This window comes from Carya illinoinensis, chromosome 3, assembly GCF_018687715.1.
Source record: "Carya illinoinensis cultivar Pawnee chromosome 3, C.illinoinensisPawnee_v1, whole genome shotgun sequence".
Classification (NCBI taxonomy): domain Eukaryota; kingdom Viridiplantae; phylum Streptophyta; class Magnoliopsida; order Fagales; family Juglandaceae; genus Carya; species Carya illinoinensis.
In genome coordinates, this window is record NC_056754.1 from 54,596,759 (window position 1) to 54,623,533 (window position 26,775).

The following is a 26,775-nucleotide window of genomic DNA, read 5'->3' on the forward strand; positions in this document are numbered from 1 at the left end:
TTTTCATGTACTTTGTCGTGCTTTCTTATAGTCCCCTATGATATTTGGACTTCCCGTATGCATTAGAACTATAATCAAAGAACTAGTTTAAGCATCTTGCCTTCCAAAGTAGCCAAACAACCCTATCTTGTTGACTCCCTCTGCTTTCGATACAAAGCCATGTTCATCATGCATGCCTACCAACTCTTCTCGGCATGCATGCAGAATTGCATTCTAATATTTGGCTCCTTTGTGGTGTTAGGGTCCTCGGGAAAACTTGTCCAGAGATGTGTGCAGTAGAGTTTTCTAATGGTTTCCCTCTGAGAAATGTTTATTTTTCAATATTGGAACATAAATATTCTTGCCCGACTCCCTCGTCTCAAAGTAGAAGGCATTCCATATTGAGCAATGACTCGGACATAATTAGTTTTTACTTTTTATTTTTTATTTTTTTAAAATGAATTGACATTTATGTAAAATAATTATCCTCACAACTCCAGTTTTGTAAAAAATAAAAATTAAAAAAAATACCATCCACTTAAACTTTGTAAAATAAACAATTAATAAGTAATTCTATTGTAAGACGTGTTATTTTTGTCTTATTAAAATGAGAAAATCTATTTCTAAGCCGGTCTGAGACTCCAACACCACACACCAAAACGTGGCAACTTCGGTCTAATAACAACGTCATAGTTTTTCTGTCCATCACAGTTGTCTCCCTCGCTTCTCATCCCTCTTTCACTGCTCTCTCCCTCAGAAGCCTCTCGGGACCCAAATCTCACTTCGAACAGATCCCTCTCTCGCTACTCTCCCTCTCGAATCTCACTTCCCTCATATCCCTCTCTCACTGCTCTCACTTTCACTTCTCCTAAATGCAAAAAACCCTTTCTTATTGTCTTCTCCTCCCATCTACGTACCCTCAACTCCAAGCCCGCTTTCCTCGCTTCTATTTGAAAACCTTCCTAATATTATCTTGTTAGGTGTTATTTGTACTAGGTTTATAAATACTCCCAAATAACTCCCTCTCCATTCAATTCAATTTGTACATGATCACAAATAATTTCTATTTGAAAATCCTTTCTAACATTATCTTGCTGTAAGATTCCTAGTCTAATGTCGATCACATAGGCAACACCTCTTGCATACCATTCTTATATTTGGAAGCATAAATTGTAGTGCAGGAAGCATTGGAAGAAGCTACAGAGTTGAGTTTCAACTGTTCCTAGAGAATGTGAAGACGACCCCATGAATTGTAGTGTAGGAAGCATTGGAAGAAGCTACAGGGTTGAGTCTCACATTCTTTTATTGGTATATCTCTTACTTATCCCCTAGATAGTGGAAGAAAGACTATAGGACAACAGTGGCAGAGGAGACGGCAGCCGGTAGAAGATTTTGGTTTGCCTGAGCGGGAGGGGTGATGCGTTGGAGGGAGCCTGAAAATTCGAAGATTTGAAAATGAAAATGATGATTTTATCTCTTGGCTAAAACGCTTGCTTTTTACTGAAGCAATTTTTTTTTTTTTTTTGAAAAGGCCAAGTCAACAGAGAGTGTGGTGTAAGTTACTGTAGAGGCTTAAGTGTAGCATAACTCTATTCAAAGATATCATGTCAATTAAACATAATGCTTAAATAAATATTTTTTAATTATATAACTGAATATCACGTTATCTTTATTCATAGAATACCCAAGGATTTTTTTCCTTAGGTAGCCATTGTCGTTTTCCTTAAAAAATCATCGATTTCAACCTATAAAGGAAGCCAACTATTATTCGATTATCATTTTCAATCACAACTGTTGAAATTTAATCACTTAAATCTTCAATAAACAATGCTATTATTCATCTTTATTTATCACTTTTTTATTTTTATTTTTTATTTTTTGATACATGGAGGAGGGGAGATTCGATCATTAGTTCTCTTAATGAGAAATCAAGGTGTTACCAATTAATACAAAGGATCTTGACATCTTTATTTATCACTTTTATTCATAGCGATTGATGAGATAATTTTAAATAACCTTAACAATTGAATAAAAAAACTTTAAGGTGTGACACATCTATGACTCTGGGTGCTACTTGGCCGCTTCATTGTGACCGACCATTTTGCCTCATTGTGACCGACCATTTTGACTGCTCAACGTGGCAAGTCCGGTGGCATGCCACGTAGTTATTTATTAAAAAAATCTAGAAATGATCCGAGTAAGCATGATGGCATCAATTCCCTCATTCCTCGGCAATAAATGTTACCTTGAAACAAGTAGAGGAGGCAATGGTCTTGAGGTTCAACTTGACTGAGCGTGATGACAGAGAGGAAGATAAGGTAGATGGGTGGGGTTTTTGGTTTTAAAAGCTTTTTCTGGCATGGTGGGTCTGTCTATGATACATGGTTCAGCCTTACAGCTTCCAACCAAGTATAGAAAAAAAAAAAAAAAAAAAAAAAAATCAAGTCATAAGTTGGATCCATAAAAATATTTTTTCAATCAATTTTATCTGAGAAGGATTTTACTAATATTGGTTTTAGTTTTGGTTTTACAGGTGGCCCAAGGTTCTCCTAATGTTGCCATACTCTTTCTGTCAAATGGGTACACTTTCAGGGATTCTTTTAGAGTTTTGCTATATACAAGCACAGTCGCGTACTAATCCATGTACCAATACTGATTTATTCATATTTAAAACTTAAATTAATATTGTTTTTAATAAAATTTACTTTTCAGTCAATCACATCACATTGATATACAGATTAATACACAATTATGCTTGCAATTATATTTTTCTATTCTTTTATGGTCTCTTTGGGGAGGGGATTAAACTTTAGGTCTTTTATGGTCGTTTGGGTCTTGATTCTTGGGCTTTGAGAGTCGAGATTTGACAAAAAAGGAAGAACTTTCGCAAGACAGGGAGCATTGATTGATAGTGTTTAAGAAATGGAGCATGCCAAACGAACACTAAAATAGGAAATCTTTTTATTTCTCTCTTTTGCTCTATGAATGACATTAGTTGCTTTGCAAAGTCTCTCTCCAATATCACTCTCACTCTCATTTTGAGAATGGACGTAGACGAAGATGATAACTTCATTTGTTTTTTCTTTTAAATAAGTAGCCACGTGGCAGGCTGCTACGAGAGGGACAAATCAAGCAGTCACTGAGAGAGAAGCAGCATATTGGTATTTTCCTTTTTTAACATATTTAATATATTTTAATATTTTTAAAAAATAAAAAAATATATTAATACATTAAAAAACACTTTCGTAATCATTAAATAAAACAATTTAGTTAAAATGAGAGGTAAATTCAGTCGGCATAATAGCATATTTCATATAAAATTTGTTAAAGAAAATAACTATGAACCAGAGCCGTTAAAAGTAATCCTTGTTTGATTGTAATGGACGGTCGTGATTGGGCAGCACTTTGTAAGTGCTAACACCTAAACCGACTGCCGTGGTTTCGCGCTGTATTTCCCTGGTAGCAAACTATAAAAACCAGCGAATTGGAGAAGTTTGGCAAAGAGCTCTCTCTCTCTCGGCTAACATATCGATACTCTGTTTATTTCATTTTCCTTCTTGATCTCCTTAGTACTCTCTCTCCCTCTCTCTCTCTCTCTCTCTCTCTCTCTCTCTCTCGCCTGGAATCTTTATTCCTTTTTTTTTTTTTTTTTCCCGCCCTTAAATCTCCAAAGAACTGGTTCTGTGAACTCTCTTATTGGACGCGACAAACCTCCATAAAACCGGCTTGGTTCTTGAAGATTAGGGTTTCGGAGGTGCTCCTTTTCCCTCTTGGTGCATCCACTGCCTGATTTTCTTGAGAAACAGAGCAAGGAAGAGACTCTGGAAATGGCCTCCTGGTACCTACGCCATGGCAGTGCCATGCAGGTTGGCACTCACACACTCGTATATGGGAGCTTACGTTAATGGGTGATAAGGGGTTGTGTTGGGTTTTGCAGGTGGGGTCGAACTTTACCAATCAATACTATCCGGTTCTTCTGGTTCAGCCCGATCTTGTGCATAAGTTCTACTCCCTAGGCAGCACCATGATTCTGGTAGATGGCAATTCAAGCAATTCTGCCAATGATTTCATGGTAATTTCCTTTGGGAACAGTATCTGAATAGCTGCCAATACATATCTGTTAGCATGCTTATGTTAATGTATAACGTTTTTTTTTTCATTTTTGCTTCTTTTTGGTTTTATTCTTGTGGGTTGTTGTTAGATTGATTAATGCTATATATATATATATATATATATCACCTTTGGACCATCTTTTATTTTTTTTAAATAAAAGAAATTCAAAGATCAATAGGCACCATCACCTCATCATTAGAATTTTTCTTTTTGAATTGTTGGAGGAAACGTGAATCAACTTTGGTTAAATTCTATCACTCGGGGTTTGTATTTTTTTTCAAAAAACCAATTTAAAAGGAATATGACTGAGGAATGGCTTCTCTTTCCAGGATTTTTCACTTCATGAAGATGAATCTGTTTGTGTATGGTGCCAGTTTAAATTCTTTCCATGGTTTCCATTTGAGGGGATAGTGTTGTGAAAAATGATGACAATGTATTGAAAAATAACACCGAATGAGAAAACGATCACACACGCAATCACACACGACACAAGATGTACGTGGTTCGGCAAATTGCCTACGTCCACGGGAGCTGCAGAGGATTTTTATTATTGAGGAATCACACTACAAGATGGGTCACAACACTGTTCATCCACAGTGTTTTCGTAGCTGCTCTGTTACAGACTTAAGAGGCAAAAATCATATTTATAGTTCAAACGGCGGAATCCCTAAATCGTATGTTCGCTCGAGCGGCGTGTCGAGCGCGCGTCGAGCGAACTTCCCTTCCGCATCCCGCTCGAGCCCACTGTCGAGCTGACGTCGAGCGTTCGACTCTGCCTGATTTCGCTCGAGCGGCCAATGCCTCCGCTCGAGCGAACTCCTCCTGCTCGAGCTCACTGTCGAGCCAACATCGAGCGTTCGACTCTGCCTGACTTCGCTCGAGCGGCCAATGCCTCCGCTCGAGCGGTGTGGACCAGACTCCACAGCACTCAACAGATAGTTGTCATACCACAAATATTTCCAAAATTCTCTCTTTCTTTCCTACAGTAGATGATGTGCTTTCCTTGTTGGATTGATTCTAGGAGATAATATTTTCCAAAAGGAAGTATTTAATTTGTATAAGCTTTTCTATAAGTAAAAAATTTCATTAAACGGGGCAAAAGGTGCACAGTTTTCATCTTCCCCCCCCCCCCCCCCCCCCCCCCCCCAAAAAAAAAAAAAGAATCGCTAAATTTGAGCTCTTTTTTTTCCCCCAAATATGAACCCATGCACCTTGGTCCTTCTATTATTCTATAGGACATTTTTTGAAAGAGTATTTGTTTCATTAAAATATGTGTCATTTGTAAATTTGCGTGTATACTCAAATTCCAATTGCTACACCCTATTTTGGAAGGTCTTCCCTCTCCCGAAACATAACGAACCCTTTAGTTAAGCTATATTTCTCAATTATTCTTGCTCATCCTCAGACATTAGAGAACCCTTGCCTAATGTGCTTTATGTTTTCTCCATTTTAATAATGTTGATTTTTTTTACCTTCTGCAGAAAATTCATAGACTTCTCATGTCACTAAATCTTGCTGCAATTGAGATCCAGACCACGAACTCTCTTTATTCTTGGCATGGAGGTGTTTTGGTGGTTGTTTCAGGAATGGTTAAAATCAGGGGTTTCAATAAAAAGAGGAAATTTGTTCAAATCATTTTTCTTATACCTCTGGGAGATGGTTACCTTATTCTCAATGATATCTTTCAGTTCATTAATGATGATGCAAGTGCATACCAAAATCAAGCACCCATTCTGTTAGGAGGCATATTCGATACTCAACCGAATTCTTCTAGTGCTCTTCCGGAGCCACATGGTAATGCCGCTGCTTTGCTATGAGATTTGTTTTAATTACTTATCAAACAAAAATGGTTGAATTACTCTTCTGCAGAATATCGTAATAGGAATCCAGGAAGTTTAATTTGCCTGTGATTTGCATGGTTCATCATGTGATTTTAAGCAATTATATGTATATAGGACTCATTGTATGATGCGGATGTCCGTTCAAATTAGCAAACAATTTTTTTAGTGTGCTATTATTGGGCCTTTCAGCTCAGTTATCAGTTTTACCAGTTACCAGTTATCAGTTATCAGTTTTTAGTGTGTTGTTATTTAGTAGGTGCAAGTCCTGTGCATTTCATTTGAAAAAAAGTGGATCTCACCATGAAAAAGTGGTTTTTTCATAACTTTATTATAGAGGGGCTGGCCCGCTTTTTTTCAAAGGGACTGCATGGAACTTGCATGACTAGCGAGGCCTGTATCTAGCATTAGTCTATTCCTTAATCTCTGCAAAATGTTTCTTTTTCTCAATTGTTGGCATCTAGCTGGTTTAGGTTCTTTAATAAGAGACAGGATTACCTTTTTGCTATTCTCCTTTCTTTCATTTTCTTTTTTTTTTTTTTTTGTTCTCTTTTAACCATGCGACTTTGGAAGCTTCGGACTTTGTTTGGGGGCAAGATATGCATGACTCTGTGGATGCAGTCCTTAATCCAGTTGGTGAGTGTAGTCTTGCACAGCAACAGCAGCAAGAGGGTTATGGGACTGAAACTGCTGGAGAAACTCCTGTAGAGGAGAACGTGTCTGCTTCATTTCAAAGCATGGCAAACATTGTACAAGAAGGGCCCCCAGCTCCGGCCATGGAAGAACATGTGGGAGAGGATCCAAAGAAAACTTATGCTTCTGTTGTATGCACCTTTCCGTTATTAGAGTGTGTGTGGCTTGCCTGAGAGCGGTTTAACTATTCACCTGTTTCTGTTTGAGTGCATTCTTAAATGCACTGTTGCATTTGTCTTTTGCCATATGCCTGTGCACATGTGCGGACAGTTGTGATTTCACCTGCAGTATGTGCTTTATATTCCCTTAGCTAAGGTTTATTCCAGTTTGCATTTCACTTGTGTATTTGTTCTTCATATGTTGCATTCTTAGAAAATTTCTTGAAATGATTTGAAGACAATTATCACTTGAGCTACACAATCCTGAGCCTCTCATTGAACGTTATTGATGCAACAACGTTTTAAATGAGAGAGCCACCATAAACTTCCCTACAAAAGTTCTCTATCTGTTCTGCCAGCATCCAGTCACACATAAATAAAATTCCTTTTAGAAGCTCCCCGGGACCCTAGACAATACCAATCACCATATTGACACCCCCATAGACTCTAGACTACACACCTGGTCATATCACTAATTTTGTCTCTTGGAGGCATATGATATGGACCTTCAATTCTTTAAGCAAGTTTCAAATCCTAAGGAGTTTATCAGCATTACTCACCCCCTCACTTTCCATGACAAAGATACCCTTCCCCTTAACTCTTCCACAGCTGGAGCTTTGAAGTTTTGAGTCATTATTAACAGAACAGGTTTAGTCTTTTCAGTTCTATTTTACCTTTTTGCTGAATCGATGGGCAAAGACCTTCTGTGAGAGAGGAACGGGAGTTGTAGACTAATGCAAGTTTGACACGATTTGCAGAACAGAAACATGCATTTGGGTCAACATGAAGGGATGGGCTTCTTTCATTAGTACTTACAGAAACAGATTTGTCTGTGTTTGGTATTCATGTATATATTCTCAATTACTAATAATGGAGTCATCAGTGATTGGTAAAAGTTTGGAATATCTTTATTGGTGTTGGATTTTTTCTTATTTATTACATGTTATTTGGTGGAAACTTACTAGTTGCGAGGATCTAAAGGACAGCCTGGACCATCATTTTCTGCCTGGCCATCTTTACAGAGAAGTTCCCCAGCTACTTCAGAATGGAATCATACACCACAACCTGATGCTCTGCATTCAAACTCTACAGTGTCATTAGTGCCTCAAGCTAGGGTAGATGTGGTGGAATCTTTACACAGAAGCTCCCCTGCTACTTCAGAGAGGAATCAAACACCACAGCCTGCTGCTCAGCATTCAAACTCCACATTATCATTAGTACCTCAAGCTAGGGTAGATGCAGTGGAATCTTTATATGGAAGCTCCCCCTCTACTTCAGAGAGGAATCAAACACCACAGCCTGCTGCTCAGCATTCAAACTCTACACTGTCATTAGTGCCTCAAGCTAGGTTAGATGCGGTGGAATCTTTACACGGAAGCTCCCCTGCTACTTCAGAGAGGAATCAAAGACCACAGCCTGCCGCTCAGCATTCAAGCTCTACACTGTCATTAGTGCCTCAAACTGGGGTATATGCTGTGGAATCTTTACATGGAAGCTCCCCCGCTACTTCAGAGAGGAATCAAAGGCTACAGCCTGCTGCTCAGCATTCAAACTCTACACTGTCATTAGTGCCTCAAACTGGGGTAGATGCTTTGGAATCTTTACACAGAAGCTCCGCCACTGATTCAGAGAGGAATCAAACACCACAGCCTGCTGCTCAACATTCAAACTCTACATTGTCATTAGTGCCTCGAGCTAGGGTTCAAGCTAGGGTTGATGTGGCGGAATCTTTACACAGAAGTTCCCCTGCTACTTCAGAGAGGAATCAAACGCCACAGCCTGCTGCTCAGCATTCAAGCTCTACATTATCATTAGTGCCTCAAGCTGGGGTAGATGCAGTGGATGAGGGCTTGCCAGTAGAAAAAGAAGGTCAATTTCCTGATTCATGTTTTGAACATTTCACTCGGTAATGTTGTCTTAATGACCCTAAAAACCTCAGAACATCCTCTTCATTTGTCTGAGCTTTTGTCAAATTTTCAGTAATTTCGTTTTTGAAGTTCTAAGTTGATCCTTCCTCAATCATCCCTCCAGGTGAACCGAAATCTGTCTATGTGATGAACTTACCTCCTACTATTACCAAGAAAAAAATCAGGAAGAAATTCAAGAAATTCGGCCACATAATACCCAATGGCATCTTGATTACGTCACAGAATGTGAGTTTCTCATTTTACTTTTTGACTTTTTTGTTTGGGTTTTTTTCTTTTTTTGTATAACCTTTAGAGAAGCTCAAGTAGCCTTGGTATGTACAGGAAAGTTGCCGTGCTGTTGTCGAGTTTGAAGACCTTATTAGCGTAAAAAATGCACTCGAGGTTTCTATTTCTTCTTTTTTCTCCACGTTTAATTAGTAGAGGAAAGTATTCAAGGCATTGAGGTGAAAAATCCGTTTGTTTGATGACATTCGTTTTACCTCAGCCATCTGCCTACCCAATCACAAATATTTTAATTGGGTCCTTTGTTGACTTGGCAGCATTATGCACTTAAGCCAATCACATAAATGTGGATAGAAATCTAAGCTTGTAATTCTTGCAATTTTTATTTACTTTTTAAAACATTAAACACCTTGTTTAATTTCTTTATGAACTGCTTTTATCTTCCAGATTGAGCTCTTGATCGAGACTAGATCATTATTTGTGTGATGTCAACTCTGTTTCACAGATATATACATTATAAGATGAATGTAACATGGACAGCTACTCTCTCTATATATCGAAGCTTAGAGATCAACTATGTTATTGATTTATTTTGGTTTCTTTGATTGCGATTCCCAGTAAACTGCATTAATATGTTACCCCCTCTGTCCCATATTTATAATCCACACTGCCATTTGGGGATGTCCCATGTTATTTTTCCATATTCACAAGTCCAAAAATAAAAGTCCTTCAATTTCCAATAATATCCTTTTCATCCTCTTATATACTTGCTTCACTTTTCATCAGAAGCATAGTACCAAAAAACAAAACATGGTACCTGGATGGATTTTATCTAATTAATATTATTTTTCTCAAATATATGTTTTGTCAAATGGGACTATATTTTTGAAGCTGGGGGAATATTTTATGTGCCTAAAAGAACCAGCCTTTCTTGTGGTTGTAAATAATGTCTTCAATAATCTATTGAATTTTGGAAGGATTTATGTTTTAACTGTCAAGCCTGTAAGATGATATTAGCTTGCATCAAATGGTCCTCTGCAGGCCTCTCCAATACAATTGGCTGGAAGTGAAGTCTACATTCTAAGGAAGATGCCAGTCGAGAGCAGTACTTATCAAGGTGGAAGTATGTGCCTTAAACTACTCGGATGAGATGTATTTATTAACCCAGCATGATTCGTTGAATTAAAAAATGTACTTTAATGAACGTATTCCTTGGTTATTCACTTTATAATTGCATGCAGTGTAATTCTTAATCTGGAATTTTGCAATTTCTCTTTATGTCAATTTGGGCTTTAATTATATCCCTGGAACATAAAAACTGCGAAAAAAGTCTTTGGAATATATTCAAAGAGCAACTTCCAACGATGGATTTGATGGTGGCGTGTTGCCACTGCTGGAGCATTGGTGTTACTGGACACACTGGTAGCTGCTATAGCTGTAGTGATCATATCGTGATGGCCCTTCGTCTGTACTTGTGGTAGTGATGACGGTAACGAGTGTCATAGTTGTTAGCGTGTTGAGAAGAACAAGCAGCAGACTCCTTGGTTTCAGACTCAGAAAACAATAGCTGCTGTGATATAACCACTTGTGATTGATCATTTGTCTTATGATTCATGTCAACCGAAAATTGATACAGCCAATCACATCAGTGGAGTGCACATAGATTACGCAAAAGTGATTGTATATAGCATAACTCATCTTAAAAACAGTGTTCCTTGAGTAGGAAAAAAAACCTGGAGACCTGACTGGCAGTTATAATCATTACACCTAATTGAACTTTCGTGTTAGTATCATTCACTTTTCATGTGGCATGGTATGCTTGGAGTAGCCACTTGTCTTCCTTTTTTTTTGTTAACATCTATTTGAAATGCCTAAACCAGGAAGGGGTAGAGGAAGAGGAAGAGGAAGTGACCAAATGACTATCACATGGGGGAGTTTTGGATTACTGGGAAGCTACCCGGGAGGTGATTAGGATGGTGGTGGATACAACAGACTGACAGGAAATGATTCTTATTAGTGTGGTTAGTGATGATGAGATGAAAAAGCCTTGGCAATCATTCATGGGTCAAGCATTTTCCTTCTAATGGTTCCAGGAAATATGTCGTAGTTTTTCAGATGTGCCATTTTACGGGATTGGATTGTCAAGAAGCTTGTTTCTGTTGTTTCCTGCTGTAGTCACAAACGGTTTTTTTTTTTTTTTCTTTTTTAGTGACAAACATTTCGTTAGTTTCATGATGAATGAAGAGGAATCGTTGATGTTCTTTTCATTGTGCTTATACCACCATATTTCCTCTGTTTAGTGCGATAATCAATTACAAATAAGGTAAAAGAGTAGATGCGCTTGGACAATCTCATGTATCAAAATGCCTGTTTTTGGACTCTGTGCAAGAGCAAATGCCGGGAAAAAAAGAGGTGATACAGGTCCTGAAAAATCCTCTTTCTTCCTTTTTGTTGAGCAAAATTTCAAGTGATGTCTCTTGAGCATGGTGTTAGTTGATGTTTTTCAATTTTCGATTTAATTTATTTATTTTAATTTCTGAGCAGGGAAGCATTAATAATTTTAAATTTCAGAGTAGGGGTAGTAATTGATATTTTTAAAAATTGATTTCATAGAATCTCCGAGCAGGGTAATATTTGGAAAAATTGCATATTGTCCATTGTGGTTGTAGCCTATCCAAACTAGCTGTGTTTCCATAAAAATTTGCATGTATAGTATGTTAGATTTTCCTCCTCTGAAGTCCTTTCGGAATATGTTAGAGCTTAGGCTTAAATAATTTTTGTATCTATATATTTGCGAAAACTTTTGCAATCAAATATGGGACATTGAGTATGAACTCTGGCTTCCATTGCCAGTTTACCTGTATACATAAACAATGTCTATACACATACACGATAGGAAGGCCATTCTTATTCTTGAATAATGCTATCCTCTAACCAGCCAATAGCTCAGAAAGAATTGCCATCCTCTCTCTCTCTCAAGGTTGAACTTGCAGAAGGTTCAAAACCTATGTGCCTTGCTCACAAGGCTCCCACAACCCAATTTTTAAGCACTTGCAGAAGCGACAGCTCCATGAAAATGTGATTGCATGACTTGGATCTCTTCTGGCACAACACTTTCATCCACATATTCCTCTGCTTCCCAGAGAAAACTTGCATATGCTGCATGAACATGGCTGAAAACCAACAATCCTAAAGTTAAGTTGCATGACATACAAATGCAGAGCCTGACTTTAGAAAATAATTTTGTTTTTTCATTATAATGTATGAAGTTTTCTTAGATACACACCTATCTTGAGGAGAAGCTTGAACTGCTCGTTCAAAGTAGCTTGAAGCCCTATCTTGGTCATGACTGAGCTCCCATACTAGCTTAGCACATTGTGATAGAACTTCACCGTCCTTGGGATCTGCTAGTATTGCACGAGAGTAATACTCTTCTGCCCCCTGAAGATCTCTCTTGGACTGTCAAAACAATAAGATTGTAAGCATTACTATTAACGCCCAGATGAAACATAATTCCAATTAACTTGAGAATTAAGCGAAATCGTCCCATTGTTCAAATGTTTAGGCTTCTGAAGTATACGGTTAGTTATCCATGGTTGAAAAATTAGAAAAATTAAAAGAAAAAAGCAATTATAAGCCTAATGATTGCACAGGATGAGAAAAGCAATATGTCCAAATGCTAACAAATAAATATGGTAAAACTAACCTGATACAGAAATTGAGCATAATTTCTCAAACACAAAGGGTTTCCAGGATTTTCCTCCACCATCCTCTTAAAATGCTCCTCAACCCCTCCTTGATTGTCCCCGCAATCCCCACCGGACCCTGTTGAGTTGAATTCTCCTCTGCCCCCACCGCCTCCGCCGCCTCCTCCAACACCAACACCAACACCTGGCCCTCCTTCCATCCCTTGACCACGTCCAAAACCCAGATTCCAAATTTCCTCCCTAACACTGGCCTCCTCTGTCAGAGTCAGGTTTCTTGTTTTGTTCTCTAGACCAAGAGCTTGTGCTTCCATCGCCATGACCATCTCTTCACCTCTTTCATTCCTCCACAGTGGTTTTTCATCTTCCTCTAACTCATCTCTCTCTTCATCATCCTCTGTATAATAATCTTCTTCTTCATCCTCTTCTTCTTCGTCATCTTCGCATTCACCTCTCGTAGATGGTATAGTTTGCAACATGAAGAACTTGTTGCTGCAAGAAGCATAGGCTAGTCCTTCCAAGTTTCCTTCAGACTGAGCTCTTCGAAAGCCTTTATTCCGGTCGAGGTCAGCAATGGAGGGAGAGATTGGGGAGGTGTTGCGAGAGAATGAGGAGAGGTTGAGAGACCCAGCTTGGTGGAGTGAGAGCTTGTGGTGGCTTTGGTGGATGGTGGGTGGTGGGTGCTTGAGGGTAATACAGGTTTCATAGTGATTGAGGTTGTTGTTGGGACTTTCTGAGTGGAGGGATCCGAGTAATGGTGTTGAAGAACTTCTGAGCAGCATCTTTCTTCTTTGATAATAGAACTTCAGCTGTTGTAGCCGCTTGTTTTGGGTATAGAGCCCTGTGCAGATAACAGAGTTAGAGCCAACTTGAAAGAGCTAATCTTTTCTAGTTACTAAAGCAGAAAGTAAAAAGTAAAATTAATGTCACTTTTCTTCAATATAAGGTACAGAATAATGGAAAAACAGAAGAAAATTTACCACTTTTGAGAAATAAGAGAGGCCAGTAACGATCTCAGAGAACTTTCTATGACAATGGACAAAATCAAAGCCTAGCTAAAAGAAAATTTGACAGAGAAAAGAAGAGCTGTTCAGAATATAGAAACTGAACCAGAGAGTTGTCTGCAGAACTCCATTTTATAAGAGAAAGACCAATGCGTTTCTCTTGAAAAGCAAAAGAAAAACATTGAATGGAGGAGAAGAAGTGATCTACTTGCTCAGCCAGCTGGGGGAGAAAAATATCAATTTGTTCTCTAGCTTCAAGAAAATTCACACGAGGAACCTGACAGCCTGAGCCTTCCTTTCCATGCAATTGGTGCGGGTGGGCCACTGAGGCATATGCACAGTTGGATGGATGCTATTGCTACGTCATGCAGGCTGTGAGTCGACTTTATGCACATGAGTTTTACCAGTACACGTAAACGTCCTCCATCACAGGAATTCTTTGTTGGGACTGGTCTGATCTTTGACTCTCAACCGGACGCGTGGCTAAGTTCTAATTACGTTTGGAGAGTGAGGTAATGACTACGTTTGGATAGTGAGATCTCAAATGATTTTAGGTGACCTCAGAGTCGACTTTATACACGAGTTTTACCTGTACATGAAAACATCCTTCATCACAAGAATTCTTTGTTGGGACTGGCCTGATCTTTGACTCTCAACCATACACGTGGCTAAAACTGTTCATCTGGATTTAAACTATTCCCCAGTTGCTGAGTTTTAACCTAATAATAATAAAAAAATAAAAAAATATTAAATAAAAAAATAATTATAAAATATTAAATAGCCGTAGAATCTGATATTATTCCACTGTCCGAAGAAAGCCTAGTTGGATTCTTTCCTGTGTGGGTGTGAGTAACCGGACAAATATTTCTCATCACCATCCTACCTGTCGTAATCTTGGACACCGTATTTTGGGATTAATATATATATATAATTTGAAAAATGTTATTTATATGATAAAATTTATAAGCGTTGTATATTTATTTTTAAAAAAATAAATAAATATAAAATATATTTAAAAATTTTAATTTTTTAATAATAAATACTTTCTTTTTAAAAAAAATATATAATAATTTTATATTTTATGACTATATTTAATATTACTCGTATAATTAATAGAAACTTTTGCAAGAGTACAACGGATTGAAGATTTTTGTTACATTGAACATTTTGCAATAATGCGATGGAAGATATTTTTCTTCTTCGTATTCTTCTTCCCATATATATGGACACACAGAAAATATCATACTGGTGAAGTTGATCTTTTGCTTCCCACCCTTCCCTGGCCGCTTGAACATACCTTAATACATGATTACTGAAGTTAACATATATTATATGCTAATTATTTCTAAAATGGTATAAGATGGCGAACAAATTAAAATGGTCAAAGTGTAAATTAATGCATGGTTGGTGCAGTACTAGTAGCAGTATTAGTACATCTCAAGATTTTTCTCGAGAAAGTCATTCAACATCTCAGCAGTTTTAACCACCACATCATAATAATACACCAAACAAGGAAGGCAAAGCCAACCCAACAGCTGGTCCCAACTAACTTTCTCATTAAACATAATTGCATCAACAAATTTCAAAGAACCCATCCCCTCCACCCATACGACATGTCCATTCTCTCTTATCTAAAAGAGAACATGCTTTATTAGTTTTCGAAAATTATACAATAATTATATGAGAAATGCGAGAAATGTTGGATTTGACATTCATAAATATCTACCTCGACTCTAATGATTTATTTCTGTCTCGGCGAATCCAGGAGGATAATTATTCTGTTTAAACTCAATAGTTTATACCTGACAAAAAGTCAAAAAACCAACCCCAAACATTAATAAATAAAAAAAGAGAGCTTCAAAGGGAGATGACAGAAATCGTTAGCAACTACAACGATTATAGTCCATCATGCAGAGCATGAGAAGAGGGCCCCACGACATGATGACCCCTTCAATCTCATCGGCTGTTGGAACATGGGGGTGGGGTTGCGGACCCGTCTGTCACTCTCAGTTTCAGGGGCTTCAAAGATCAAAGCTTTGAGAGACATCTTCTTCAAGGTTCTATTGTATGTGAGAGGGCTTTTGGCGATGATGTTTGGTTGCAATTGCTTTTTTTGGAACAGGGTCACCGATTTGTCTTCGCCTCCTGAGCCCAAACCATTCTCGCTGCCGGCTCCGATTCCCATATGGCCTGAAGGTACGGGGCTTTTGGGTTTCGCTGGAGTGTGTGTTTTGGGTCAGTTGTGGTTGTTGATTTTGCTTTTCTGATTAATGGGTGTTTCTGGATTTTGTTGGATTATGGCTTGATTGTGGAAATGGATCATGGGTTGAAGATGTTGCCTGATCATATTTGTTTCTTACGGGTACTGTTATTAGTCTTTTTTGCTGAGTAACTATGTGTTAATCCGATATCATGTATTGCAAAGAGGGATTTGATATTTATAAAAATGTGCAATTTCTTTCTCTTACTGTTCGGGGTCAACTTGAACTTCGTCTAACTATCTGAGCTTGAGCTTGATCGCTTGTGTTTCCCTTTTCGCTTGCCCTGAGAATATGACAATTCTGCGAGAGGCGCCGTTATTTATTATTCCGCTTTATTCTATACTTTGGCAATAGGGTTCGCAACTTCGTATTGTTTTGTCGGCTGGCCATTTTGTATTTGAATTTTGCTAAGGGTAAAAGGGAAAATACCAATTAATCTTGAATTGTTTTTATTCTACTGTTTAGGTGAATTGGATTGTTGTTGAAGTGTATTCTTTTGTTAAAAATAAATTCAAAGCTGATCATACATTTCAGAGGGGGCACCCGTTGTACGCTTTTGATGACATGATTAACTATTTGGAACAGAGAAAACGTTCTGATGTCTTTTATTTTCCTTCGGGTGTACTTTTGGAACAATGTAGGATCATTCCTTGCGAAAGAGGTTCTATTAAATTGATATGAACTTGTGACTTTTTTTTTTTTTTTCCCCAGAATATCTATATAAAGACTTTTATGTTCCTTGATGGCTAGCTTTTGTTCTGTTGAAGCTCGTGGAGCAGGGTGTCTCTTCAGAAATTGTAAACTCTTTGAGAAATTCCTACATTCTGTCAAATTGGATATCGGATTTCTTTTCTTCAGTTAAGATTATTCTAAGAACATGATTTATAACTTCAGAGCTCCAGCACATTGTTGGTAAAAACTCACCTTAAGCACAAAGTGCCAGAGCTGAGCACTTTGCTTACCACAAGCAAAGCGTAAAAGGCGTGCACTGCTTACCAAGTACCTGGGGCTTTCACCGGCATTGTTAGCACTTTGATTTTTCCTTTGATAACTAAATAAACTTTGAGATCTGTCTGTTTGTTCCATAACCTTTTTTTTTCTAGGCTGGCACTTTGTGTCATTTATGCTCAATTACTGTTGGTTTGGATATTTATATTGATTTCATGTTTCAAGGGCATTGTACTTTATCATAATATGTTTCAAGGTTATTGTGCATTTTAATCTCTTTTTAGTGTGAAAATTCAGTTTACTTTGTTAAATTATTTTACTGCATCCTTGCCTTCTTAGGTGGAAGTTTTGCCTGTGGAAAAATAAGTCTTGGAGAATTAGAAGTTATTAAAATCACCAGCTTTGAGTTAATTTGGGGCTCTAACCTGATACAAGACAATAAGGGTGTTGCATTTTATAAACCGGTGGGTATACCTGATGGTTTCTATTGCCTTGGCCACTACTGCCAACCTAACAGCCAGCCTTTACGAGGATTTGTTCTTGTGGCTAGAGAAGTAGATACTCATCTGTCAGAAACCGCCCATGCTTGTGACCCTGATCAGTCACCTGCTCTTCAAGAGCCCCTTGATTATGCCTTAATATGGAGTTCTGATTACGGAAGCAAGGAAAATAATGGTGGATGTTGTTATGTTTGGCTACCTCAGCCACCTGAGGGTTACAAGCCCATGGGCTATTTGGTTACTGACAAGCCAGACAAGCCTGAGTTGGATCAAGTGAGATGTGTTCGAGCTGACCTAACCGACAAATGTGAAATTTACCGCCTCTTACTTGGTACCAGTTCTAAATTACCAAATTATCCATTTCGAGTTTGGGATACGAGACCCTCTCGCCGGGGAATGCTGGGGAGAGGAGTTCCTGTAGGGACATTTCTCTGTGGTAGCTACTGGGACGCTGGAGAAGAGCTGAATATTGCATGTTTGAAGAATCTAAGTCATACTTTACCTGCAATGCCAAACATTGATCAGATTCATGCACTAATCCACCACTATGGACCCACTGTATTTTTTCATCCTGAAGAGGTCTTCTTGCCATCATCTGTTCCATGGTTTTTCAAAAATGGAGCACGGTTGTTCAGAGCTGGCTTTCTAGATGGTGAGGCTATTGATGCAAGTGGCTCAAATTTGCCAGCTGGGGGAAAGAATGACGGGGAGTTTTGGATTGATTTACCAGGTGATGATCGGAGAGAGAGTGTCAAACATGGAAACTTGGAAAGTGCAAAACTTTACGTTCATGTCAAGCCAGCTCTAGGAGGAACTTTTACTGACATTGCAATGTGGGTTTTCTGCCCCTTCAATGGACCAGTTACGCTTAAAGTCGGGTTAGTGAATATTGCTCTAAGTAAGATGGGACAGCATGTGGGTGACTGGGAGCATATCACACTCCGTATATGCAACTTCACTGGAGAGCTTTGGAGTATATACTTCTCACAGCACAGCGGGGGTGAATGGGTAAATGCTTATGATTTGGAGTACATAGAGGGGAATAAAGCTGTTGTTTACTCATCAAAAAGTGGGCACGCAAGCTACCCTCATCCAGGAATCTATCTCCAGGGCTCCTCAAAGCTTGGGATTGGAGTTAGGAATGACTGTGCTCTAAGTAACTTATATGTAGATTCAAGCATCCGTTATCAATTAGTTGCGGCAGAGTATCTTGGAGATGAGGTTGTTACAGAACCTTTCTGGTTGCAGTTTATGAGAGAGTGGGGTCCAACTCTCATCTATGATTCGAGAACTGAACTGGATAAAATAATTAAGAATTTGCCTGTGTTGATTCGTTATTCGGTAGAGAGCATGTTCGACAAGTTGCCCGTGGAGCTGTATGGGGAGGAAGGTCCTACTGGGCCAAAGGAGAAGAACAACTGGGTGGGAGATGAAAGAAGCTAGATTTTTCGGAAAACCTCCATGATTGATTGTTGGTTCTTCATCTCCTGCTGTTTATGTTCATATACACACACAAGGTTATCTAGTGTTGTTTGAAGGCTGGTGTTGTTTGGCCGTACATATTTGTCAATACTCTTGTATAAGCATGTTTAGATAGAATTGCAGCATAGCGCTCCAGTTGAACAAAGGATCCTTGGAAATGGTGTATTTTAGATTTATGTTTAGGTTAGCCCCAAGTAGTTGAGCCACGGATGTTATACGCATAAAAAACATTGAGCGAGTTTTGGATTGTTGATGTAATGTTTTTGGATTGTTGATGTGTGTATTTGTATAATTGTATGTATATCCGATTCATCGGAATGTTGTAACAGATGTTTGGATTGATAGTAAAGTTGAGAGAATTTTTTGATATTTTAGTTGTTTGCATTGCAAACATCTAGGCATTGTAAAGCTAAGGTGTTACTGACCATTTGGATCATATGCCAATTTGAACATATTTTTTCCAATCCAGTTATTGCGAAACTGGATCTACTACTGTTTGGATGTTAAGAGTATCTCAAATCACCTATGAATAGTAGTTAAATAGTTTATTAATAATAATGAATAATTTATGAATAGTAATGAATCATTTGTGAATAATATTAAAGTAGTATGATAATATCTGAGAACAGTTATGTTCCCAAACAAAATCTAAGACTTGACTTCTGAAGGTCAAATGAAATTCTTCAATATGCTCCCTCTCGTGCTTGCCAACTTGGGTGGGTTGATTTGGGCTGAAGGGTAACATCCTTTTCGGCTTACATTTTTAAGGCAACGTTTCACTTGCAATTCTCTCATTAAAGAATGAATAATTGAGTTTAGTTAATTATATGTTGGTGTAAATGTAATATTTATTAAATTATTATGGGATCACATTAATTACAAATCAAGTTTAAAAAATAATTTATTTATTTATTTATTATCAATGTAACATACTTTTACATTAATGACGTGATGTATTTATAAATAGAAAAATGCTAGTGAAATCTCTCAAAGTTATTGTTCAATTATTTTAAATTTTTTTAATAATAAAAAGTGACTATTGGTAAAATTGTATATATATATTTTAATTCTTTTTTTAATGATTTATGATATTAAAAAGTTGTTGAAAGAAAAATAAAAAGAAAAAAAATACGCTAACAATACGCCCAGCGATAATTGTTGGGTGGCTTAGCGAGAACCGTTGGGCAGCCTACTAGCAATGCTCTTATAAATAACTCAATAAAAAAGAATAAATCTAGAAAAAGAAATCTTTTGTTATGATCACATTGATCACTATACTTTGCCAATATAACCAGAAGGTTTAAGACAACCTCGTACTCGAACAACGATAACTGAATAGGATTTTTGCCACTTTTGGCTGAAAAAAGTGGCAGCACGTACAATTTTTTATTTTTTATTTTTTTATAATTATTTAAATAATTATATTTTAAATAAATATTATTTTTATAAAATAAAATTTTTAAATAGTATCCTTTTGTAGAAATATTCTATATTTAAAATATGATTAAAAAAATTATAAAAAATTTATAAGTCTACAATTACTCGTAGGATGTTGCCCCAAGAAACAAATGTCAAACCTAGCCAAAAAACCCTCTGGCCCAGAAGAAGGGTTTTAGACTTTAGAGCAACACAGAGCTACAGGAGCAAAATGATAGGGAGAAGATTGATTAACCTGTTCAAGAGATCCTCAAAGTCACAGCTTTCAGGGTACGCAATACTTGCCATCTCTCTCTCTCTCTCTCTGGGTGTTGATCACTTACGAAGATCTCAACAAATCAGTCAAGTTATGATTTTTACCGTATAAAAACCGTTTTCTTGGGAATTATCTTGATCTGGGTCCTTCGTTATTTAATATTTCCTTCTTTCACTCGGGCAGCCTCAGTTGAGTGGAGGGTGTTATATTATCTTGTTCTAAATGAGGAGAATATATAAAAAGACAAGGCAATAAAGCTAATTTAATTGATGCTTTTGTTTTTACTCAGTAAACAAAGGTAGAATTTAACTTAGGAGAAATGGTACATGCAGAAGAGAACAATCCTACAGAGATTTTGGAGGCTGAGTTTTGTGATTTCTGATTTGACCTATTTGTATTTTGCGATTGATTTATAAGTGCGATTGATTCCAGATTTCACACCAGTCAATTTGGTTTACGGAAGTTGAAAATCGATGATATATAACTATTAAGACTTTGTGCTGCAGCCCCGCGAAGCCTGCCTATGAAGATAACAGCAAGTCATTGGCTCGAAAGGCGGTGTCTTTTGTTTTGTTTACTGTAACGGGTGGTGTTGCTCTGAGTGCTCTTGATGACCTTGTTATTTATCATAGCTGTAGCAGGTACGTGGCATTGCATTCAGGAGTTTTTTTTCCTCTCTATAGATTTTTTTAGATGAAGTGGATAACATCAATATTGTCATGGTAGCAATTAGATATTTAGAGAAAATATTTCTAATTTGAATGGTTTGTTTCTGTATTTCTGTTTATGAGTTTGGTATTTATTTTTCTCCCTATCATCTTCCACTGCCTCTTTAAGCTCTAAATTGTTAGAAAAAACTGGTAGTCAGTACACCAAATTTGTGGTAGATCTGTTCATCAATCACGACATAACTTGTTGTTTACTTTTGATGGATCAGTTGGTAGTGGTAAAGTAATGATCATTCTTGGAAAAATCACCCATTTCCTTGCAAAAACTTTAAATGATTTTGGGGTTTATCCACATGGAGGAGTGAGAACTATGAGGTTGGCATATACAAACTACAGAGGCTTATGTTGTCTATAAAGAGCCTGAAATCAGTTGATTGGTTTTTCACATAGAACACTAGGTGGACATAACAATATCTTGTAATAGATACTTTGTCTCGTCCCTTTCAGTAGTCATTATCTTTGTACATCCACAGGGGCCCCATGGGATTAGTCGAGGTGTGCGCAAGCTGGCCCAGACATCCGCAGAAAAAAAAAAAAAAAAAAATCTTTGTACATGATTTTCCTCTGCTGGAAGTGAGGGTTTGTTAAATAAAATTTTGGGTGTTGTCCTCTATTTCTTTTAAAAGGCATACAATCAGAATTAACTTCATGTGGCATCAAATAGTGAATATATATAATCCTCGAGGTTTTTATTCTTTGTTGAAATCACAGTTCAAATGTATCTTAAAAGGTCATATATTTATTTCAACATTGCTGCCATTACTACCTCATCCTTTTCTTCCCCTTACTTTCCAAATAGAGAGAGACAAGGCAATTGATTTTGGATATAGCCTATTACGGTAATGAGGGACTTGGAAAATAAAGAAAATACTTAGGGTGTCAAATCGTGTTAACGGGTCGTGTTCGTGTCGTGTCCGTGTCGTGTCAAAGTATATATATTATACTATATAGGTAAACCCTAATCCGACCCGTTAAGCTTATTGTGTCAAAATCTCAAACCCTAACACGATCCATTAACATAACATGTCGTGTTGTGTCAACCCGTTTTGACTCATTAGTGAATATTACTAAATAGGTTGACACGAAACAATATGACCCGTTTCAAACTGTTTATATAAATGGGTTGAATAAGCATGAAATTAACCTGTTTGACTTGATTAAATTTAACATAATTTTCTATAAATATTAAAATCACAATATCTATAAAAATTATTAAACTAATTACAAGTCTAAAATTACAATCTAAACAATAAAAATATCGAAATTAAAATTCTAATAATTTTACTTCTGGGTAGAAGGGTATAATTGTAACTTTAACTTTCTTAACGTATCATAACGGTTTATAGCGTTATCAACCCATTAAGCAATCGTGTCTTAACGGGTCAACCCATTTTGAACTGAACTCGTTAAGACTAAACCCTAACCCGCTATTATCGTGTCGTATTCGTATTAGGTTAACGGGTCGTGTAACATATTGCCATCCCTAAAAATATTGGAGACTTAACCAATCATTCTCCATTGCAAGGTGTACCAATTGATTTAGTTGATGCCATGATGAAAATTTACTTACAAAAAAATGATAGAAAATTTACCCATGTTAGTAAGAGAATATTATAATTACAATCTATTCATCCTTAGTGCATGTTTGGGATTGCGGTGGAAAATATAGCTTATAATTTTAGGGCTTATAGCTTATAACTTAAATGACAAGCTCTATTATTAAAAAATCATTTATTGTTTGGTAACCATGTCTCTAAAGTACTTTTAAAGTTAGTTATATTAATTTTTTTAAAATATACAGTTATCTGAAGGAGTTTTTCGATAAAAGCTTCAATTTGGTGCTTTTTAAAAAAGTAGATTTTCAGTTCTTTTAGGTGATTAAAGCACTTTTTATAAATTTACCAAAGATATCATTTTTTCTTTAAAAGAGCTTTTAAACAATTAAAAACACTTTTTAAACTTTCAAACTCAATCCCAAACATGCTCTTAGTCTTGAGAACTTTGAAATGCAAAAACACTTTTACCGATGGTGGCATATTCATCTTTAAATTTTAGGTTCAGATATATTTATCACTCATAGAAAATGAAAGAAAGATTTGTGCTTTTTCTTTTAAATGTCCCGTATACTTGTGTACATGGGGTAGGGCTACCTATAGGAATATCCTAGAACTAGGGCTTGGTATTTTTGATAAGTGAGATAAGTTTTTATTAACGGTCCTTTACTGAAATCGGAATATTTTTGTTGTTGAATCCATCGTGTGTAGTGGAGGGATGCATAAAATGACATGGGTAAAATTAGGAAAAGTGGATACGATAAAAGAGGAGGTGAGGGAGAGTATGATCTTATGTATGGTAGAATCATGAAAAAACATCTGGACCCAAATTTATTGAAAAAGGGTGCATGAAGTTGACCCCGATTTAGTTGGTATTAAGGTTTAGCTGAGTTGAATGATATGTGTGTATGCTACTTTTTGGGCTTGGTTGATAATGTTTTGTCTTATATAATTTGTGTTATGGCAAACGAAGTTACTTAAAATGAACATTCTATAATATTGAAACTTTCTGTCCATGACCTTCTTCTTTCTAGTGTGACCTCTAGCTAGGCGTTCCTTATGTATAATTCCTGTGTACCTGGGCTTTACCTATTTTTATGAAAATAATATCTTTGATTACCTATCAAAAAGAATATATTGAAACTTTCCACTATACATGATTTTATGTCATCATCCTAAATCCTGTCTCCATCTTCAATATTTTCTGTACTTGGGGGAAAAAAAAAAAAGGATTGACAGTAAGGTTGCTAATCATTTGCCTAAAAACTTTGCAGCAAAGCCTTGGAGAAAGCAAGTAAGAACCGGGCAGTCATAGATGCCATTGGGGAACCTATTTTAAAGGGTCCATGGTACAATGCATCACTTGCAGTAACTCATAAGAGGCACTCTGTATCTTGTACATTTCCTGTGTCTGGACCACAAGGCTCGGGAACCTTTCAGTTGAAGGCAGTCCGTAATGGAGGTTTGCACTCGACTTCAATATGCTGTTTAGATAGTCAAACAAAATGCTTCTGTTTGGAAAGTCGTATGATTATAAAATATTGATAGTAATAATACTCTGGGTATTCTGTTTCTTCTATTCAGTGCATGATTTCTCAGTTACTTATTTCACTTGAAACATTAATTTTTTTTACTTAGTTGACAGAATCAGTTTGTTTCCTTAACAGATGAATCTTGGTTATCATTTCTCCGGCCTCGTGATTGGGACATTCTAATCATGGATGCTCTCCTTCATGTTCCTGGAAATGATGAGAAGCATCAGGCATTGCGGATTAGTCTGTCTGACTTCCCTTCTCCAGCTTGTACAGCATGCACCGAATGCAAGCCTCAAGAGTCGAAGAAGGAGTCGGAGATTCCTTCCGTTGAGCAAAAATGAGAGTCATATACTATTGATTACCGCAACCCTTTTCCCTGTTTGATTCCTCTGCTCACCCAAGTTTCTTCCATTCCATTATTGGTAAACCGAACTGAGGGGACCTCCATACTTGATTTGTTCATGAAATAAGTTATGTGAAACAGTTTTGTTTTTCTTTTGTTGAGAAATATGATGAGATCAGTTGGCATGTAAATGCAACCTAAAAGGAAGGGGGAGATCCAAGTATTTTTCCTCTCCACACTATAATGCAATATGTTTAGTTGGCATTGTAAGGTAACGACCAACATGGGCTGTAGCCTGTTGTTGTTTGGATTGGCGGAACACTTGCTTGGGTTTAAAGCCCAGATGAGCAATATAGTTGGCATATTGATTGAGGAATAAAGCCTAGTTTGTGATGATATTCTTTGAGTAAAGACAAAACCGTGTGGGAAACATTAAAAACAAGTGGATAAGACAAGACCAACCCAGAAAAGTATTACAAACAAAGCTTTGAAATGTTGAAAACATAATAATATGGGACCATTTTGACATTTGGAGTGAGACAAAGCTTTGGAGAATTTTGGCCATGTTTGGGACAAAATTATATTTTTTGTAACCAAATGCATAAAAACTGAATGTGTCTGTATGTGGATTGGAAGAGAAGCAAATTAGGATTAAAAGTCTCTTCTGCTGAATGACTTTGTTTTATTGCTTAGACCTGACTCATTCAAGATTGGTTTACAAATCAGCATCACCATTGGGACCGGAGGAGACATGCTCATAAAAAGATTTGAAATACAATTATTCTATGTCCAGTGGAGTGGTGCAAACGGTGGGGAGTCGGCTAACGCCACATTAGTTTGATTCTTAGATATTTTATTTTTCATAATATTATTATTATTATTGTTATTATTATACAATTTCTTAAGAGTTTTAAATTTAAGTAAATTATGTTTAAAATTGGTTGGAGTAAAATATATATTTTTTTCAATGCAAAATTACGGGATCCCTTCTAATTACGAGAAAAAAATCTAATTGTAAGTATAATTATACATTAATATATATACTAATTTAATATGATTGATTAAAAATTAAATTTTATTAAAAAAATATTAATTTAAATTTTAAATATAAAAAAATTAATATTAATATAAAAATTAATACGTGATTTTATTTATATATTTTAAAATCCTAACTACAAACGTGTCTGAAATTCAAGATAGGTGCACCAGATTTTACAAAGCCTTTTCTTTGTTCCTTCGTGGCCCCTATGTGTGCACACGTTTGCGGGTAGCGAGGTCAACGGGAGACACTGCGCCCCAGGTGCGAAACAGCATAGTGCGCGTCTATCGAAGGAATTAGCCACGCGGCAGGACGTTGGGTTTTTGTGGTTTTTTGGGGGGGGGGGGGGGGCGGCGCATGAAACTCGGAACCTCAAATCAAGTTGCGGGGACTCACTCCAAAAAAGGCCGCCCAAGGGTTCCGTTGGGCTGCTACGTTATATCCGATGGGCAGTGAAGCCCCACGTGTTGAGAAATTCGTGATTACAGAAGCGGGGCCCAGGTGGGCCTTGACTCCAAAAGTGTCGAGACATTTGATGAATTGGGCCCTATCTTGTCGGGTTGTCGTTGGGGGTATTTCTTTCTTTGGAGACATTGAACAGTCACCACTTGAGCAATAATTATTGTTAAGAAGTAATTAAGGTTAAATGAAAAAGGATCCATTTTTTGAATATCGATGCAATGGATCGCACTTAGATTCAACGCCAACAACTAGATGCAGGGCACAAAGCATATACAATATAAGAATAATAACAGTATTACTACTATCTTATCACTTTTTTTAATTTTTTAATTTTTTTAAAATTTTTTTATTTAATAATTAAACAAGTAATTATCATTAAAATTATATATTTTTAAAATTTTTTTTAATGATTAAAGATGTTAAAAAAATATTTAAAAGAAAATAATAAAAAAATAAATACACTACAAGTGATAAAATAGTGATAAAAGAATGGTTAGTGTATCATTACCCATAATATAATGCAATCACAGAAAAAAAGAGAGAAAGATGAGAAATAGTCAAAAAAAAAAAGTTTAAAAAAAATTATCAAATC

The 26,775-nt window shown here is 36.8% G+C and overlaps 4 protein-coding genes across 11 annotated transcripts; 3 read left to right on the forward strand and 1 right to left on the reverse strand.

The window, feature by feature from the left end:
* The first annotated feature begins 3,394 nt into the window (after positions 1–3,394).
* On the forward strand, positions 3,395–11,207 carry LOC122305394 (nuclear transport factor 2-like). Of its 6 annotated transcripts, none has more exons than XM_043117910.1 (9): positions 3,395–3,845; positions 3,917–4,051; positions 5,574–5,886; positions 6,504–6,754; positions 7,747–8,650; positions 8,813–8,934; positions 9,016–9,090; positions 9,973–10,048; positions 10,812–11,207. In XM_043117910.1, the coding sequence occupies exons 1-9, from the start codon at positions 3,807–3,809 to the stop codon at positions 10,901–10,903; spliced, it is 2,007 nt and encodes a 668-aa protein (XP_042973844.1). In that variant the 5' UTR covers positions 3,395–3,806; the 3' UTR covers positions 10,904–11,207. The 6 variants fall into 6 exon arrangements, 5 of the variants coding, with proteins under 5 accessions (XP_042973844.1, XP_042973843.1, XP_042973846.1 ...); XM_043117909.1 differs by having other exon boundaries at positions 3,421–3,845; positions 9,973–10,054; XM_043117911.1 differs by having other exon boundaries at positions 3,424–3,845; positions 9,031–9,090; positions 9,973–10,054.
* A 577-nt stretch (positions 11,208–11,784) lies between these two features.
* On the reverse strand, positions 11,785–13,881 carry LOC122305395. Its single transcript, XM_043117915.1, has 4 exons — positions 13,616–13,881; positions 12,638–13,476; positions 12,218–12,390; positions 11,785–12,104 (listed from the first exon to the last, which is right to left on the reverse strand). The coding sequence occupies exons 2-4, from the start codon at positions 13,415–13,417 to the stop codon at positions 11,975–11,977; spliced, it is 1,083 nt and encodes a 360-aa protein (XP_042973849.1). The 5' UTR covers positions 13,418–13,476; positions 13,616–13,881; the 3' UTR covers positions 11,785–11,974.
* Positions 13,882–15,347: 1,466 nt separating this feature from the next.
* Positions 15,348–19,199, forward strand: LOC122305396. 3 transcript variants are annotated; one of them, XM_043117917.1, is made up of 3 exons: positions 15,694–16,001; positions 16,612–16,697; positions 17,188–19,199. In XM_043117917.1, the coding sequence occupies exons 2-3, from the start codon at positions 16,643–16,645 to the stop codon at positions 18,789–18,791; spliced, it is 1,659 nt and encodes a 552-aa protein (XP_042973851.1). In that variant the 5' UTR covers positions 15,694–16,001; positions 16,612–16,642; the 3' UTR covers positions 18,792–19,199. The 3 variants fall into 3 exon arrangements, with proteins under 3 accessions (XP_042973850.1, XP_042973851.1, XP_042973852.1); XM_043117918.1 differs by having other exon boundaries at positions 15,698–15,835; XM_043117916.1 differs by lacking the exon at positions 16,612–16,697 and having other exon boundaries at positions 15,348–15,835.
* A 1,178-nt stretch (positions 19,200–20,377) lies between these two features.
* On the forward strand, positions 20,378–24,952 carry LOC122305397. The gene is made up of 4 exons (XM_043117919.1): positions 20,378–20,537; positions 21,030–21,164; positions 24,079–24,266; positions 24,472–24,952. Exons 1-4 carry the CDS (start codon positions 20,380–20,382, stop codon positions 24,678–24,680), a joined length of 690 nt encoding a protein of 229 aa, XP_042973853.1. The 5' UTR covers positions 20,378–20,379; the 3' UTR covers positions 24,681–24,952.
* Positions 24,953–26,775: the final 1,823 nt, after the last annotated feature.